This window comes from Pantherophis guttatus, chromosome 1 (assembly GCF_059756535.1).
Source record: "Pantherophis guttatus breed Tessera chromosome 1, ASM5975653v1, whole genome shotgun sequence".
Lineage (NCBI taxonomy): Eukaryota > Metazoa > Chordata > Lepidosauria > Squamata > Colubridae > Pantherophis > Pantherophis guttatus.
In genome coordinates this window covers 275,206,286-275,225,312 of record NC_142063.1, presented here as the reverse complement: position 1 = coordinate 275,225,312, position 19,027 = coordinate 275,206,286, and the positions used below count along the sequence as shown (strand labels likewise).

At 37.7% G+C, this 19,027-nt stretch overlaps 1 protein-coding gene across 1 annotated transcript in view; it reads left to right on the top strand.

The window, feature by feature from the left end:
* GALNT2 (polypeptide N-acetylgalactosaminyltransferase 2) overlaps positions 1 to 16,687 on the top strand; it is a 74,759-nt gene extending 58,072 nt beyond the window's left edge. The window contains exons 9-16 of the mRNA XM_034428366.3: positions 556 to 643; positions 1,844 to 1,947; positions 3,448 to 3,574; positions 5,855 to 5,947; positions 6,270 to 6,353; positions 7,372 to 7,498; positions 11,526 to 11,645; positions 13,900 to 16,687. Of these exons, the coding sequence (XP_034284257.1) occupies positions 556 to 643; positions 1,844 to 1,947; positions 3,448 to 3,574; positions 5,855 to 5,947; positions 6,270 to 6,353; positions 7,372 to 7,498; positions 11,526 to 11,645; positions 13,900 to 14,055 (899 nt within the window). The 3' untranslated portion in view covers positions 14,056 to 16,687. The remainder of the gene's footprint in view (positions 1 to 555; positions 644 to 1,843; positions 1,948 to 3,447; positions 3,575 to 5,854; positions 5,948 to 6,269; positions 6,354 to 7,371; positions 7,499 to 11,525; positions 11,646 to 13,899) is intronic.
* Positions 16,688 to 19,027: the final 2,340 nt, after the last annotated feature.

Sequence of the window (19,027 nt, the reverse complement as noted above, 5' to 3'; positions counted from 1 at the left end):
CTTACACACAGATTTCTTTTGTGATTTCCTCCGAGCGCAAAATAAGTCAAAACAGTTTTAAAGTATAGCAAAATACACAACAATCAAATGGGATAAATATTCAGATTGCCTATTGACATTTCAAAACTGGGGAATCTGACAAGGTTTATTGCAATCCAAATTAAGTTTGAAATTGTGAAGAATATTTTTTTGTGGTAATCTCATAAAAGAGGATGGAAATTAGGAAATAAAAAGCTTTTTTTTAATAAGGTGGACATTATTTACTTTAATGTTTAAATTAATTAATATCATTTTTCTACTTAAAAAGCACACAAATTTGTCTTGGGATTTGCCTAATGTCATCTTAATTTCTATAACATCTATTTCTGAAAGTGTCATATAACAGTAAAAGAAATTCAGGTAAATTGAGCTTGGAGTTAAACCATATCTGAATACCTTCATATCTACAATCCATAACTCAGTGACCATATATCATAAGCAAAAGGGGACATTTATTAATATCCAGGCATGTACATTGTGACTTTTCTCCTTCTATTTCTTCCTGCAATCTCTTAGGCTTTGATTGGAATCTGGTATTCAAGTGGGATTACATGACACCTGAGCAAAGAAGAGCACGGCAAGGAAATCCAGTTGCTTCCATCAAGTATGTTCCTGCCAACACCCTTCCCCTCACAAAACAATATTTTGTTGTTGTTATAAGTGCAACTTTGAGTTACCATCTCCGAAGTTAGACTTGGCAAACTGTTGTTGATATCTCATAAATTGATACCTCATAAAACACACAACCTAATATTGCCAAATGCAAGTGATGTTTCAAAATACTGCATACCTGAAGACAGACATGAATAGTTTCTGTCATTTTCATACCTTACAACAAATGTATTGCTTTGACACTCCTTAACATTGCATTCTTATATGAAACTATGACTGCAAATAATACATAGTGAAACACTACCTGCAGTTGTATACATTACCAAAAAGCAAATGATAATGTTTTAACAGCATGTGTGGAATTGAAATCTATTTTGTGTGGGCCTTGGTTTATTGGCTTACTTTCTTGTTGTGCAGCCACTCCTGGAAAGTAGAACAAATGACGCAAGGCTCTCTAATTAACATGGTGGCCAGATCATCTGATAAAGAGAATTACTTAATCTCATATTAGTGTGCTGGGACCAAGAAAATGCAACAAGAGATGAAAACATATATTTTTCTTGTGTTCATACTTTGATTATCACTAGTAAATAATCGAACTTAGATAGGCTAAAATTTAATTTCTCCAGTATTATTAAATTATTATTAATGGAATCATTTCTCTTCCCATGCAAGTATCAAAATTGGTACTGCTGCAAAGTTCTGATTTGCATAATAACATTGCTTACACTAGCAGTGAATTTTATAATTCTATAAGATTCTCTGAAAAATAGGCTTGAAAGCATGACTGTTACAAGGTAGCAGAATATATATTTAAGTTGGATAGTGATCGTTGGGTAAAAATGCTAGTAAAATAATTCAAAAGTAACATTATTTAGAACCAACTTATATCTTGCAGAATAACTATGGGTTAATATTATTGTGTATTTTGTATAGCATTTCAGAAATTTCCTGTAACCAATTATACATCTTATACATCAGAAATACATCTAAAGAATTAAGATCTAGTTGACCATATATAAATCTTGAGTTCATGAATGAGTGATAGAGTTTTCCATTGGAGCAATGAGTATAGATGGCTAAAAAGGAATTGAATAGTTTGTAAATATGGACAGAAAATACTCATTTGGAACCTTAAGATATAATGTGTGAATATATAATGCACATTGTTTGTTCTTTTCCTTTGTTTTAGAACACCAATGATAGCTGGTGGACTCTTCGTGATGGACAAACTTTATTTTGAAGAGTTGGGAAAGTATGATATGATGATGGATGTATGGGGTGGAGAAAATCTAGGTATGAATTTTTTACTTACAGCATTGTTTTTGAAGGCTAGCAAATCTTAGCCTCATTTTTGTCAGTTCATGTCTTTAGATCTCTGCCTGGAATGGATTAAAGCAGCAGTTAATACTTTAAAGTAGGTTATTGGCAAATATTCAGCCACAGCAGGGCTCCATTGTAAAATTAGACTTTTCTATCAAAAAAATAAGTATGAAGTAGAAAATCAGGGAAATGTTTGAAGAAAGCAGCCACAGGATCTTTATCTTTTTAAAAGTTATAACTTACTTGAAATGCATTGTGTGATAATTAAAAATACTTGTCGAAGTGTTTCATTTAACAAGGTTGTAAAGATATTCCAAGCATTTTAAATACTTAAAAGTAGGGCATGTAGGTCATAGGAATAGTCATCATTGGGTATTTTCTTTAAACAAATTGAACTAATTTTGTATTATTAGTTTAGAAACTGATACTTTAAGAGCATTTGTGATTCTATACTTAATTATAAATCTCAACTTCATTTTCTCATTCTGACACTTGGGTGTTCATATAAAAGCCAAGTAATTGTATGATATCCATATTATTGTGGTTATCTGCTAAACATTGGATTTTGAGCCACTGTTTACTTATTTGAACTGCAAATACAGAAAGTGGTCCATTTTGGGTAGAGAAATATAATAACCTCATAGTTACATACATATGCTTAATTTTTCAATTATTATTATATTATTATTATTATATTTAAATTTGTATACCGCCCTTCTCCCGAAGGACTCAGGGCGGTGCACAGCCAGATTAAAATACATACAATACAAAATTTAAAATAATTTAAAACAGAATTAAATCCAATTGGCTTCCTGAAGTATTTAAAACCCATTACCCCTTAAAAACCCTTTAAAAATTTCAAGCCAGCCCAGTTTGCTGGAATAGGAAGGTCTTCAAAGCTCGACGGAAGGTCCGGAGGTCCGGGATAAGTATTCCTGGGGGTAGCTCGTTCCAGAGGGCGGGTGCCCCCACAGAGAAGGCCCTCCCCCTGGGGGTCGTCAGTCGGCATTGCTTGACCAACGGCACCCTAAGGAGGCCCTCTCTGTGGGACCGAACTGGCCGATGGGAGGTTATCGGTGGCAGAAGGTGGTCTCGCAAATAGCTGGGCCCTAAACCATGGAGCGCTTTAAAGGTGAGAACCAATACCTTGAAGCGCACCCGGAAGACCACCGGGAGCCAGTGCAGCTCGCGCAGGCAAGGTGTCACATGGGAGCGCCAAGTCGCTCCCATAATTACCCGTGCGGCAGCATTCTGGACCAGCTGGAGCCTCTGGGTGCTCCTCAAGGGATTAAAATTAAAAGGTGAACACGATTCTCTGTCCCCTTTTCTCCATTAAAAGCAAGGGATTTTTCACTTTTTTTAAAAAAAAAAAAAAGTGTATTCTTGTTGATGGAAAAGAAGGATGCATAGGAAGATAGGATGATAGAAAGAAAAAAAAAACTATTCTCTGTGTTGGTTGTTTTCTGAATGCAGAGATTTCATTCCGTGTGTGGCAATGTGGTGGGAGTCTTGAAATCATCCCATGCAGCCGAGTTGGTCATGTCTTCCGCAAGCAACATCCTTATACCTTTCCAGGGGGAAGTGGGACTGTTTTTGCAAGGTAAATTTAAGACTTAATAACATTGGTTGGTTGGTTGGTTGGTTGGTTGGTTGGTTGGTTCGTTCGTTCGTTTGTTTGTTTGTTTGTTTGTTTGTTTGTTCGTTCGCTCATTCATTCATTCATTCATTCATTCATTCATTCATTCATTCATTCATTCATTCATTCATTCATTTTATATGGCCATCCATCTCAACAAGTGACTCTAGATAGCGAACAATCTTAAAATAAATTAAAAACAAATTTCCATCATAAATACAAAAATTAACATGCACAGCAGTTAGGAAGAATGTCACAATCAATGGTGGTTATAATCAAGAGATGGGGTCCTTCACCAAACAATAAAACCAAGACCATAACAAAAACAATACCAATCAGCAGAAATGTAGATTATTTCCCTACATTATAAAAATCCTTATTGGACAGCAAAAGCTTGCATGTAGTTTTTGATTAGTTTACTTGAAAACTTCAGTGTTATCATTAACATTGGAACAAACTGTCAGAACAATGTAAAGATCTAGACTACAGCAGATCCTTTGTTATAATTATTCATATTATATAATATATAGTACGTATTATATAATATGAATAATTATAACAAAGGATTTGGTATAGTCTAGGTCGTTACATACAGTATGTATGTATACATATAGGTATGTATACATACATACTGTATGTAACGACCTAGACTATACCAAATCCTTTGTTATAATTATAACTGCTAACACTGTTAGCAGTGATGGCTAACCTTTTCAGGACCGAGTGCCAAAAGCGTGCGTGTCTGCACGCAAATGGACACACGTGCACCCAAACCTCCAAAATGCAATGCGTGCACAACTCCCAGGCATGTGCCCCTCCCCCATGCATGCACACGTCCCCGCTCATGCATACATGGCCCCCCGCACGGGCCCCAGGCATGCGCGGCAGAGACCTGGAAACCAGCTGGCTGGCGGGAGGCGTGCGTGCATGTGCAGCAGAGCTGAACTGGGACAACAACTTGCATGCCATCAGAGAGGGCGTTGCGTGCCACTTCCGGCACGCGTGCCATAGGTTCGCCATCATGGGTATATAGTATTTTATTTTAATTTGGAAACCATTTCCAGAAACATTTATTGTATACCATCTATGTATTAATATATTCCTTGGTGATCCAGCAGGTTTTTTCCAAAACATTTTGTTAAAACAGAAAAAGAATCAGTGTGCCTCCAACATATAATCAAGTTTTGTATAGATTTACCTTAATTATTAAATATTAGAGCCGAGGTGATGCAATGGTTAGAGTGCTATACTGCAGCTACTTCAGCTGACTGCTAGTTCAGCAGATCATCAGATCAAATCTCACCGGCTCAAGGTTGACTCAGCCTTCCATCCTTCCGAGGTGGGTAAAATGAGGACCCAGATTGTTGGGGGCAATATGCTATTTAGTATACTGTCGATTGTTGTAAGCCATCCAGAGTCCCCGGAGAGTGGGCGGCATAGAAATATGATTAATAAAATAAAATAAAATAAAATAGTAAGTAAGTAAGTAAGTAAGTAAGTAAGTAAGTAAGTAAGTAAGTAAATAAATAAATAAATTAGTCTCTCTACCAAACTGCTTAATAAGGTGGCATTTGGCTAGTGAAATCTGGGAGCTGACTTTCATAAATCTGGAAAGCATCTTGTTGAGAGAAGACTTAGGAGTTGGGGCTTGCTAAGTGGTAGGTAGGTATGAATAAGGGGAATTGGAGATAGAGTGAAAGAATTCAGAACTCTTCTGAATATGCATGACATACTATAAAAGGTAGAATCACATCAGGGAAAGTGGAATACTGTATCCCTTCTAGACCCACTTCTTCCAGTAGTTTTGGAGTGACATGATGAAGTGTCTAGAAAAGACTACATAGTCTGTTTTTTCATGTGAGAACATAGATGTGCTGAAGGGATAAGGTGATTGTGTCTTTAAAATGAGACAGTGCCTCTGTACAAGATAAGTGAATATAACTTCTATTTAACCAGGGCTTTGGAGTATGGAACAATGCTAAATGTACTCTTTAGTCAAAGTGTAGGGGACTTTGTCTACTGACTCATAGCCAAAATACAGTGTTCCTTCATGCCATTTTCCTTCCACAAAGACAAATCCTGAAAAAAGGAGCTAAAGAATACAAAGCCAACAAATTATTGTGCTTTTTGAGAGATAACTTATTCTGCATAGTGGTGTCCTTAAAGTGGAAGGCTTTTCACTATCCAAAGGAGTAAACAAGTACCAGGGCACAAAATTAATGCTATGCCTTAAATTATTTCCAGAAATACACGCAGAGCAGCAGAAGTCTGGATGGATGAATACAAAAACTTCTATTATGCAGCAGTGCCTTCTGCCAGAAATGTACCTTATGGCAAGTAAGTCCAATTATTTCTTTCAGCTATTTGAACCTATTGTCTGGAAGCGGCAGGGTGGAAATTATTGGTATTAAAATAAGCACACAACCTTATCTTTAATCTTTGCTTAACTCAGAAGAAGGCAAGATGGTACTCTGCCCCATTTTTGGACGACTTCTGCTTGCTAATGGCTAGGGCAGCTGGAATGATGGGAATTGAGGTCTAAAAGTTACTGACAATTACTTAGCTGCCAGCTTCTTATTTAAATAATAGGTTGTCCATAAAAATAGCTTTTGGATTGGCGTAGTTTTTAGATGCAATGAAAAGCTTTTTCTCTCAATAGTATTCAAAGCCGAATGGAGTTGAGAAAGAGACTTAACTGCAAACCATTCAAGTGGTACCTTGAAAATGTATATCCTGAATTAAGGTAAGTTTTTATGCCTGTATGCTGATGCCATACTGATAAATGTAGTTTGAACTTTTTGTCTTCTGGGCCTTCCTTCTAATCTCTTTTCCATCTGACCTAATGTCTTCATAACCTGTAGCATGGTTAGGTGGTGGATGATATCAGCCTAAGACAAGCTCTGGCTGCCCATTGCCCATGTGCCGTAGAGGGTTGTTCTTCAGCAGCCAAATCAGTCAGTTGCCATAGTCATATCTGGGGCTTGAAGTAAGGAAGCATTTCTGCATTGTTACTCATCCCTTTTTACATCCGAGAGTTATTGGCTCATTGGAAACCTTAATGATAGAACCAGATAGTCTTGATTGTACAGCAGTGATAAGACCAGAACAGATGACAGAAGTATTTGCATAACCATAAGTATAACCTCATCATTTCTCTATCTCCTAAATGTGGGAATTCTTGAAGAGGAACTAATTTTCAGGGTGGGAATAAGAATGTATCCACACCGTTAAGAAAACAAATGGCATTGATGATCACATGCAATTAGGTCTATTTTCATTTGTTCATTTTAATGAAGGTAATACGTTTAACCCAATCAGTACAATATAATTTTCTTACAGCAAGTGCATTATGGCAAAATTAATTGTATGCTAAAAATAAGCAAGCCCAAAGTTGTCATAAACCACCCGGAGTCACCCATGCGGGAGCTGGGTGGCTATAAACGTTTGTTTAGTAAATAAATAAATCATTTCTTTATCAACTGCGATTTTAAATCCATTGATGTTTGAGGACCTGCTGATTGGGAAACTGTCTTTGGAATTGCAGACTACTCTATATCATTGCTCTCGAGGTCTCCAGCTCTTCTGGAGCTTAGAATGAAGTTTGGGGACTTGGTGAGAGAAACTGAGTAGAACTGAAACTTGGAAAAACTGTACTGAATTGCATAGCTGCATATCTAACATTGATACAAAGTAGTAGAGTAAGTATTTAAAGTTGCATTTTAGTTAGAATGAACAAACTCCTCTCTTTTTTTCTCCCTCAGGGTACCTGATCACCAGGATATAGCTTTTGGGGCTTTGCAGCAAGGAACCAATTGCCTTGACACATTAGGCCATTTTGCAGATGGCGTTGTCGGTGTTTATGAATGTCATAATGCTGGAGGAAATCAGGTAAATATTATAATAATACATCAAACAAATCATCACCTGGTTCTTAAATAGGAGTGGAAAATCAACTTGATTTCTAATTCTTTGTAACATCCCAATCTGAACTTTGATTGTATGACCATGGGTGCCTCAGTATCTGTAACTTCAGGCGCAGGTTGTAAAGCCCTTCATTCAGCACCATCGTAATTAAGACTGGTTATGAGCAAACAGTCATTAAGCATATTTATATGTATATGTATATATATTGTACATATACATATACAAACACATACATAGACACACTTTAGTAATATAAACTTTACAGGAAAGGTTTAATATAAGGGATATGAAAGAAAAAAAAGGTTAAAACTAAAGGAAGAAACATAGAAGAGAAATGAAATAGGAAAAAGTATTTTAGTTGACCTGCCTTTCTCAGTTGCATTGGTTTATTTCTTTTCTGAATGAAAAGTAGATTCAATGACCTACTCTGGAGGAAGAAGAGCCCCTCCCCTTTATGAATTCATGTGACGGGGAAGTACAGTTCCTTTGAATCCATTAAATGAAGGTTAATGTGGAGAAAAGCAAAAGTTTTACATTTAGGCAAGAAAAATCAAAGGTATAAGTACAGATTAGATGAGACCTGGCTCAAAAACAGTAACTGTGAGAGGGACCTTGGAGTCCTAATGGATGATCACTTGAATTCCAGCAGTGTGCAGCATCAGCAGCCAAAAAAGCTAATACAATCCTGGGTTGTATAAACAGAGGCATAGATCATGTGAAATATTAGTGCCGCTTTATAAAACCCTAGTAAGAACACACCTGGAATACTGCAACCAATTTTGGTCACCATGCTACAAAAAAGATGTTGAGACTTTGAGAAAAGTTCAAAGAAGAGCAACTAAAATTATCAAAAGCCAGGAGACGAAACCGTATGAAGAACAGCTGCAGGTTTCGGTTTGGCTAGTCTAAAAGAAAAGAAGAATTAGGGGTGATATGATAGCAGTATTCCAGTATTTGAGGGGTTGGTATAATGAAGAGGGGGTCAGATTATTCTCCAAAGCACCAGAGGGCAGGACAAGAAACAACAGTTGGAAACTAATCAGAGAGAAGCAATCTGGAATTAAGGAGAAACTTCCTAACGGTGAGGACAATTAACCAGTGGAACAGCTTGTCTTCAGAAATCGTGGGCGCTCCATCACTGAAGGTTTTTAAGAAGAGACTGGACAGTCACTTGTCTGAGATGGTTATAGGTTCTCCTCCTTGAGCAGGAGGAACCTCCAAGGTCCCTTAGAGCTCTATTCTAATTCTAATTCCTTGCATTTGCTACAAAGAAGAGCAGAAGCTGAAGAGCAAATGGCTGTAGTTTGGATGCCTTTTCCTTAAGTAGAAGGCTCATCCCTGCTGCCTGCCTAGCCTCTGACATCAAAAGAGCACTTCTTTCTTGTTTATTTCCCTCACTGTTCAGTTCCTACTACCATATTTTTGGAGTATAAGATGCACCTTAGTTTTTGGGGAGGAAAATAAGAAAAAAGCTGATTGGCAGGTGGATCAGCCTCCTGGAATACCCCCAATCAGCTGTAACCAGAGGTGAATTTTAGCAACAGGTTCCTTAGTTGTGAGCTCTGTGCCTGTTGTGGCTCCGATCACCGAGCCTGTGTTATCAGCAGGAGAGGACTCCGAGAGTGAATGAGAGGAGTTGGCAAGGCCTCCCTCTCCAGGACCCTCCTCTCTGGCAATGCCTCCGGTGTCCTCCGAAGGCCAAGAGATAGGCCCGGGGCCAAGCACTTCCACGCAGCCGCGGGTGGACAGTAATGATGATGATGATGAGTCTTGGCTGGACCCTCGACAGCGTCGCAGAGATAAGTGCGCGCAGCAGAGGAAGAGGCGTGCCAGGGATTAGGCTGAGTCACTGGACCACACCCCACAGGGTATAAAAGGGGGTGTGGTGGCCATTCAAGCTCTGTGACGAGCAAAAACTGATATTGAACAAACCTCTCTGCATTGTTGGACTTTTGAATATTCTTTTATCTGTTGTGTGTTGGCTTTGAAAAACACTCCCTTCGTAAGTAAAAGACTTTTGGCAGCCAGCCACTGGGTTGCTGCCAATTCTGCTCTTAGAGAAACCTTTGTCGGCTGGTTTATTTCACTATTGACTGTCTGTGGGGGTGCGTGTGTGAGAAGGAGACAGAACAGTGCCTTGCTTTTTTTTTTTTTTGCTTTTTTTTCTGCTTCTGAAAGCCTCCGAAACAGCTTCAGAAAAAAAAACTTTTGAAGCTCTGTTTGGGGGCTTTTTTGAATCTCTGTTTGGGGGCTTTTATTTCTGAAGGTTCATTTCTGATGCTTTTTTCAGCCTCTGAAACCTCCATTTGAGAAGCTGGGCGGGACTACATTCGGAATATAAGACGCACCCAGATTTTCATCCTCTTTTTTGGGGAAAAAAGGTGCGTCTTATACTCTGAAAAATATGGTATTCCTATTTCTACCCCTCCCCACATCTCCATTTTCTTTTTCCCTCTTCTCTTCTCTTCTCTTCTCTTCTCTTCTCTTCTCTTCTCTTCTCTTCTCTTCTCTTCTCTTCTCTTCTCTTCCTCCCTCCTCCTCTCCTCTGTTATTTTAGCTGGAAAGAGGGAGGGTGGTGCGGCTAAATATTTTCTTCATTCTTCTGTGTGAAATTGGCTTGTGATCTATGTGCGTAAATGAAAATCAATTAACTTTATACATAGGGTATTTTATTTTGTGGGAGATTACTGTTAGCCAGCATTGATTTATCATTCTCCCTTCTTTTAGAGTATGGCTTCTATTAGGTGTGTATATGTACACATAAAGGTGTGACACACAGATGTAGAAGTACATCACATTCACAAATGTTTATTTGGGGCTGAAAGGATCAAGTCCAGTTTGTTTTTTGGAGTGGCAAATTTAAATTGACTTGGGATAGATGGGGAAATTGGGCATCACATAAGATTTCTGTCTGGGTTTCTTTCTTCTGTAGAGGGATGAAGTAACATACAGTCCTTGATTTATGACCATAATTGAGACCCAAATTTCTGTTGTTCAGTGAGTTTTGCCCCGTTTTACGACCTTTCTCGTCCCATTTGTTAAGTGAATCATTGCAGTTGCTAAGTTGTTCAGTGAATCTGGCTTCCCCACTGACTGCATGCCAGGTCACAAAAGGTGATCACATGATCCTGAGATCCAGCAACCGTCATAAATAAGAATCAGTTGCCAAGCATCTGAATTTTGATCACATGATCATGGGGATGCTGCAAAGGTCGTAACTGTGAAAAACGGTCCTAAGTCACATGTTTCAATGCTGTTGTAACTTTGAACTGTCACTAAAAGAGCTGTTGTAAATTGAGGACTAACCGTAGGCTTGTCTTCTCTGGTAAATATGATACTTGCATGCTGTTGTGCCATAGTACCAGCAGATGGCAGTATCTGACAAATTATTTCTAGTTAACCTTAAAGATTGCTGTAAGTCTAGTGAATATAGTACATAAATATAAGCATATTCTGATCTAATATTGAGCTTCCAAAGAAAGATGTTATTTGACTTTTTTTCCCCAAAAGAAAAAAAGGAATGCAAGTTACCAGCAGTGTCAGATGAAGTCAGACATTTATTCCCTCTGCCCCAGTAATATAGTTTCTGAAGTGTTAATAAACAAGGTTGTTTGAATTGTACCATCAAAGCTAAGTATGGCATTGCAGAGAATTTTAGAATGCATATTATTTTATAATATAAAATATAAGATAGAAAGATTTCTGTCCTTAAACTTAATTCTTAATGTCCTTGAACTTAATGCTAGAACCTCCACTGTACTGTTATTTCGTATTGTTTAGAAATGTTGAAAAGAAAAAAGGAGCTGCTTGGAAAAAGTAGTTAAGTATTTGACTTCTAACCTTCCCTTTTACTTCTTCAACATTCCATTATTAAATGAACTTTCCCCACAAAATAGCTAGATAGTTAGAAGGTAGGTTTAAAAGAGATGGAATGATTGCAGTCAGGTTGTGTACGTGGGGGGTAATTTTGTGTCATTGCTTTGTGTTCCAGGAATGGGCCTTAACAAAGGACAAGTCAGTGAAGCATATGGATTTGTGCCTTACGGTGGTGGATCGAGCTGCTGGCTCACTCATCAAACTTCAGGGCTGCAGAGAGAATGACAGTAGACAGGTCAGTACCTGGAGTGCAGCCACAGTTTTGAATGCTCCCCAAGATGAGATGTCACCCTCTAGATTTATGCCTGGTCCCTCCTTATGAACTCTGAACTCTTGGGGTTTGTCTGCTGTGGGGTTTCTGGCATGCTGTTATAATGTAATCCCATTATAGCGTCTACAGCGCCTAGAAACCAGGGATGCAGCCCCTGGTGTAGCTTGAAGAAATGTTGAAAAATTGCCATTATCAGTGAGATCAAAGAGCACGTTTATTAAATATAAAAGACTAGTCACTTAACTGTGTTTAATTAATTTGAGCTGATTTTTTAATTAAAGTTGAACTAATATGAAATTGAAATAAATTTAGGTTTTTGTCTTGGCTGCGTCCTTTATTTTCAGGCTAGGCTATCATTCAAAGGATTGTGACCTTCAGATTCCCCAAAGTGACACATCTCTACTTCTATTTCCATCTATTGTTCATAGATTGTTCATAGAAATCAAGCAGCTGGCTAGCATCTGTATTTATATATCTGCTCTTGTTCTGGTTATGCCACATGATTGTTACATTGATTTCTTCTAATTACCCAGGGCAATCTTTTCTTCAGACTTTTCCATTGCTTGTATGTATGATCTGCATATATGAAAAAGCACATTCTAATTATAGTGCTGTATTAAGCAAACTGCAGAGGATGAATTGCCAGGTTTTCTGACTAGTACCACACCACCTATTGCCATCTTGAGGGAAAAAATGTTGGAAAATCAGAACTAGGGACTCCAGATGATTAACAATCACATTATTAGTTTCACTGCAATGCAAAAGTAAGGGAGACTTTTCATAGTTTAAGATTTGTTTTTTTTAAGACTTGTTTTTTTCCCCCTACTATTAGGCAATATACAATTAATTGTACTTTTTTGCCAAATAATTTTTGTTGGTTAAAAAAAAAGGACTCTGCAGCAATCTACGGTACTTTTACTTTTTGAAATATTTAGGGTTGAGTCTTTTCTAGCTCATGTTGAAGAACTAGAATCTCTATATTAAATAAAAAATATTTTAAAGATAGCTTATCTGTAATTAAAATATCTCTATTCATTAGTCTACTTGTACTTCATATGTCTTCCTTTATATCACCCTCTGCGGGTGAGCTTTCCTTGCTACTTTAATTCCCTTTTATTTTTGAGCTTTTAATTTTGTCCTAGCCTTCTGATTGTTTTCCTCCCCATTTATAGGATAGTTTAAACCTTAGCAGTGCTGGGAGGCAATCCTGGACAGAACTATCTAGGTTCATTTTCTTAACCCTTACTTTCTGTGTCATTTAAGATTGCAGTCCCTGAGAAGAGGCCAATTAACTCTCTGTTGCCCATGTCATCTTCCAGGGCCCATTTATGTTCTGTTGCTGGGCTTTTGAGTCAATTCTTGGCTCTTTCAGAAGTAATGCTCTATAGCAGTGGTATCAAACTCAATTTAATTGAGGGCTGCATCAGCATTGTGATTGCCCTTGGGGGACCGGGGTGGGCATGGCCAGGTTGTCACAGCCCAATGGGTGGGTGTGGCCAGGTCGACCTCGCTCACATCATGCATCTCTGGGGGATCAGGCAGTGGGGATAGAGGGGTCTCCGGCGAAAGGGGGTGGGATCAGGGTAGGTGCTGGGGCTTTATCCACTGGAGGAACAAAGACAGAGGGGTTGCAGTGAGGCAGCCCAGCTGATCACCATCATCACCACGCTTTCGGCCCCTGCACGCTCGGCCCCGTCCCTCAAACCTCTAGAAACTTGTTTTCCTTTGAATGCAGGCTGGATGATTTGGAGCCCGTCTAATACAGATAGTCCTCGACGTATGACCAAAATACGTCCAAAATTTCTGTTGTTAAGTGAGACATTGGTTAAGTGAATTTTGCCCCACTTTACTACCTTTCTTGCCACAATTGTTAAGTGAATCACTTCAATTGTTAGGTGAGTGACATGGCTGCTAAGTGAATCTAACTTTTCCATCGACTGCTTGTCAGAAGGTTACAAGCACACTGCAACTTTTGTTATAAATACGAACCAGTTGCATCTGAATTTTGATCACGTGACCATGGGGGATACTGCAGCGGTCGTAAGTGTGAAAAACGGTCATAAGTCACTTTTTTTCAGTGCCATTCTAACTTCGAATGCTGTTGTAAGTCCGAGGGCTACCTGTATGCCCCATAAATAAATATCTTATAGAATGACCTTAGGAATATTGGTTATTCTTTTAATACTTATCTAATCTGCGTAACTTTTTTTTCCCCTAGAAATGGGAACAAATAGAAAGCAATACCAAACTGCGGTACGTGGGCAACAACTTGTGTTTAGACAGCCGAAATGCCAAAAACGGTGGTCTGACTGTTGAAGTCTGCAGTCCTTCGCTGTCTCAGCAGTGGAAGTTCACACTGAATCTACAGCAGTAGAAACGCTCGGACAGAAGTAACTGTCTCATTTCCTAAACCTTGGGCAACATTTTGATTGCATTACTGATACTTTATATACCTCAGTATTCCATCTTTGTCTGAAAAGTAAAAGTGAACATAAGGAGATCAAAGGAACTGGAGATCCTGCCATCATCTGATCAAATGTAGCTGAAGCAGTGCTCATTCCCACCCCCCACCCCCACTCTTCCATCAAGGCCTATTGGGTCCTCTCCACCTTCAACCCATCCAGTATTTTCAGAGCAGATGATTAACATCCTTAGAAACCACAGATACATGGGAAGGGAAGGGCATACTTGGGAGGGAAGTGGCTGGAAGAACCTCACGAGCAGTCCCCATTTGCATAAAAAATAGGTGTCTGTGGTTTCCAGCAGTCAAAAGCATCATTCGGGGAAGGTTTTGCCATGTGTACTTGGTATATCGGACTGTGGATTTTTTTTTTCTATGATGAGACTCTAGATATAAACGCTATATATAAATATAAATATATAAATATATATATATAAAATATATATTGTCGAAATTTACAACTTTCTTATCGATTTTTCATCATCCTGTAATTTATCAAGAAAGCGTTTTAACACTTGACTGGAACATAGATTGGACAGTTGTGGAAGAGCAACATTTTTGTGAAGATGCAAGTTTGTGCCGCTGCCTTGTGTTCACACGCAAACACTGGATGCTTCTGCTTTGTAAAGTGTGCCTATTTTTTTTTTCTTTTTGCTGCACTTCATTCTCCTGAAAGTGGTCAGACCTCTGTTGCAGAGGTTGGTGGAATGGCAGAAAGAGGCTTGCCCGCTTCATCTCACCAGCATATTTGTCACCTTCTGTTCAAGGAACTACATGCCGTGTGCTCTGGATAACTCCGTGTATTTGTACTGAGCAACATTAGACTACCTTGTGTTGAAAGTTTTTTTTAAAAAACAACAACAATGCAGCTTTGGGGCTTTGGTTCTTGGTTTCTCCTCTCTGCCGTCTCTTACTCCTTTTGAAAAGTTGTCAGAATGACAGATAGCACAAGACTCACAGGTAGCCTTCTTGTGAAATTACAAGCAAGCCTATTACTAATGACCAACATTGCAGCTGTGAGGCATCTGCTCTTGAGTATCGTGGTTTCAAGTTTTTCTTTATGTCTTTTCACTATGTCTCAACAGTGGCGCAGAAGTAAAACTTTGGAAGTGATGGCTCCATTCTGCTGTTTTTATATCATAGCAATGCCATCTCTGCATGTGTTGTCCACACCGTTTTTTTTAAAAAACACAGTTTATGTAAAATTTTAAACAGGGAAATGAAAACGTACACAGAACATGCCCCTCTCTCCAACGATTACAAAATGACAAAAGTAAATTATTACACAATCATTTCTTGACAGTGTTCGTCTTCTGGCTACATGCGTTTGAGAGTATTCTGTAAAGTGCATTTTTCCATGACGGCCACAATATTTGTTGCAAAAAATTGGGCATCTTTCCACTCAGATGAGGACTCTAGTTTTGCAATGTTTCAGATAAGCTGGCGAACCTTTGAATTTATATGGCATGCTTGTGGTTTCTGTTGATACTGTATTGAGATACTACATTGTTTTAATTAAGAATGATGATTCCATTGATGGGCTGAATGTGAATATTGCTCTTTTCCAGACTAAATTTGCTCCCTGTGATTAAAACCTCTCATGTAATTATGTCCTTGACAGGAAAAATAATAAATGCGGTCTTTGCCTTTTTTTTTTTTTTTTTGAAATTCATTTTTTTAAAGGCTGCCCAAGTCATGAGATGAAGGTAACATTCATTTATAAAATTGGGGCATTGGGAGAGAGCACTGAAGTGCTTATTAAGTAAGCAACTAATTATAATCCGGAACTTCTGAGGAAGAACTGAGGGTAAAGGAAGCTAAATTGTAAAGTGGTTTTGGGGAGGTGGAGGTGGAAGCTATCCAATAAATAGCTGATTTTGAATTCTGAGAAGCTACTATCTTGACTAATATTTAAGCAGGTGTGTTAGCAGGATTTCCAAAAAGTCTTAAATGTTATCTATGTGTTGTATTCAAGTTCTAGGGATGAAAGTGATCATTAGGCATGGACGCTGGATCAGAAAATGCAGTAATGTGATGCTATGTTTACATGACACAGTGTGCCAAAGTTATTTACTGTGACTACATTCTTTTTTTTTTTTTTACACAACTATGGACTTCATGTGTATTGTACCAAGCACTGCTTTTGCACACCTCCTTGTCAGTGCAAAAATACTAAAGACCTTGTTGGAAAAGATTTTCAAACGAATTGAAGATATGCAGAAGCCGTCAGTGGTAGGTTTTGAAGTTAGATACAGGAAATAGTTGAACCTTCCCTTGATCTTTTTTATTGTAAACTACCAGGAAATTTAATAAGCAGTTACCATGTCATCTCTGTCCTAATCTTAGCTACTTTAAAGAAAAATAATGGTGGTACATGTACATTTCCTTTTACGAATTAAATGTGGTTTAGAAAATTATTTCTGTTGGTTCTTTAAAATCTGCTGTACAGAGCTTGTACTTTGTTCATTTTATAGATGGAAACCATCCTTGAAAAAACTGTTTGTTTAACTTAAGAAAATAAATACTTTATAGATAAGATAACAAAGTTTGCTGTCATTCTGTCTGCGTGTGCTGAAGACCTACCTGGTCACTGTACATGAACTTTAGTGAGCAGCTCCTGATCCACTCAGTTGGTCAACTCTTGCCTACTGCCTTTATCTGTCACAATGTCCACAGTTCACAATGAACTTGGGACAATTTTTTTGCATGTGCTTCACAAATAGTTAGAAAGTTGTCTCGTGGGGATGGGGACTTTAAAAACCCAACCTTTGGCTATATTTGGGTGACCTGTGATTGATTTTCACCAATTTCATGTTTCCTAGTTGAGAACTGATTCAAGTGAGTGTTCTACTGTTGAATGCAATTGCTATATTATAAACAAAAATCTAAAACAGTGGACATAAGCCTCTCTTAATACAGCTATTTTACCTTAATTTTGTTTAATTGAGTAAAGGAGCACTTCACAATCTGCCTACAATTTCAATGGCATGGAAAATATAGCCAAACATAATTATTTCTTAAAGATTAGAATGTTTAGTGAAATGTGGTATTCTCATCAATCACTTATGCCATTACAAATTTAGGAAAGTTTGATCTTAGTGTTTTAATTTTGAAAACAAATGGGCAAAACTAAAATTTGAAATAAAAGAGCTTTAACATTTTTCTCATATTAATATAGGTATTAGATTAAACATGGTGGGCCTTAACAGTCTCTGCACACTATCATAGTTGTTTACCTGTCATGATTATTTGATTTATCAAAAGCAACGTTTGGATAACTTTCTTTTCCTAGATAAATTTATCTTAAGACACAGGCTTGTTTATGCAATTGAATTCTGTTTCAGACTGCAGAGCATAAAGAAAAATGTGTTCATTTTATTTCATTATGAATGTTACTAACTTGTTCACCTTTGATCATTTGAATGCAAATATATAAATATCAATTTTTTTGTTGAAAGCATGTTAGGTTTCAGCAATTCTGCACTTAGGGAATTGGTACACATGAACTACTTTTGTAAAGGAACGTGTTAAATTTATTTTTTTAAAAAAATAACAATTCATGGAAGTAGAATTGAAAATCATAATTGGAACTCAGCAAAATAAGGGGACCATGGTGTAATATTAGGTTAGTCTTCTAAAGCAGTAAGTCCTCACAGTTAACAATTGATTCTTTTTTTGATTTTCCTGTTTCCACCCGACTTACGCAACTCTGTCATGTTCATGAGCCTTCAATGAAAAGCCATTGTCCTTGGGTAACCTGTTAGTAGCGCTTCGTCCAACAAGCTTGAAATTAATGTGTCAGGCACAAAGAGTACAGAGCTTAGCCTTCCTGTTCTAAAAATTGTGTGGATGAACAAAGAATAATTGTACTTCTTTTCACCTAAGCCAGAATTGAGGTCTCTTCATGGCTGTTTTGCAATGAAGCTCCTAAACCAAAAATTGCAGGCATATGGAATTCATGTATTGGCAAGTAAGTTATAGTAATTTTGAATTATATAAACTTTGACCTGACTACTTTGCAACAGAGAGGAAATCCACTTTTTTTGTTCCTAAAAGCACCATACAGAGTCACTTTGAGTGAAATCCAGTATCCTCAAAGATTACTGTAACAGTTTGCAATGACACATATAAATGAAACAAATTTTTTCTAAAGATATTTTGAAATGTTTCAGAATACTTCCCATCACCATATTCATTATGATATATCCTTAAATACGCAAATATTTTTTTCTAGTGTATGTATCATGTTTAGATAGGGCTGTGCTTTTTTCTATCCAGAATCAACATGGAACAGAGTTAATGCCAAGAGCGCTAAACTGACTTCACAGAGTATCAGGGGATGTATTGTCTGAACCTAGACATAGCTCTACTTTATGCTTTCTTGAAACAGGAATCAAAGGATTTCCATTTGCTGTTTAAATCAGAAGGATTCAAGTAGCATCTTCCCAGATCAATATATTTTATTAAAAGACAAGATATAGTGGGCCTCAACAGATTTCAGATGCATTGGAGTGGCTACACTGATGCTGGATTTAAATTGGGATAAAGTGGAAGCATGGCTGGGGAAAATAGAGAAAGAAAATAGTGGTGGCATCCGATGACGTAAGGCAAATTACAAGTGCCTTATCAATTAACAGTTATAATCTGTTAAAAATCCATTATTTGTTGAGAGCTTCTGAGATTGCCTGAAACCTTTTGATGCATGTGAGTTTAGCAATCTCTTTTTCAATTGTTACTACTTCCAAGATGGCTACTTTGAGATTTGTCAAGGAATAACTGGAAAATTGAAATACTCTTGATATTACTTAGTCCTTGTTTAGAGGCCTGATGTCAAAGGAGTCCATTAAATCTTCTGCACAAAATTTGGCCTGTTAATCCTATATAG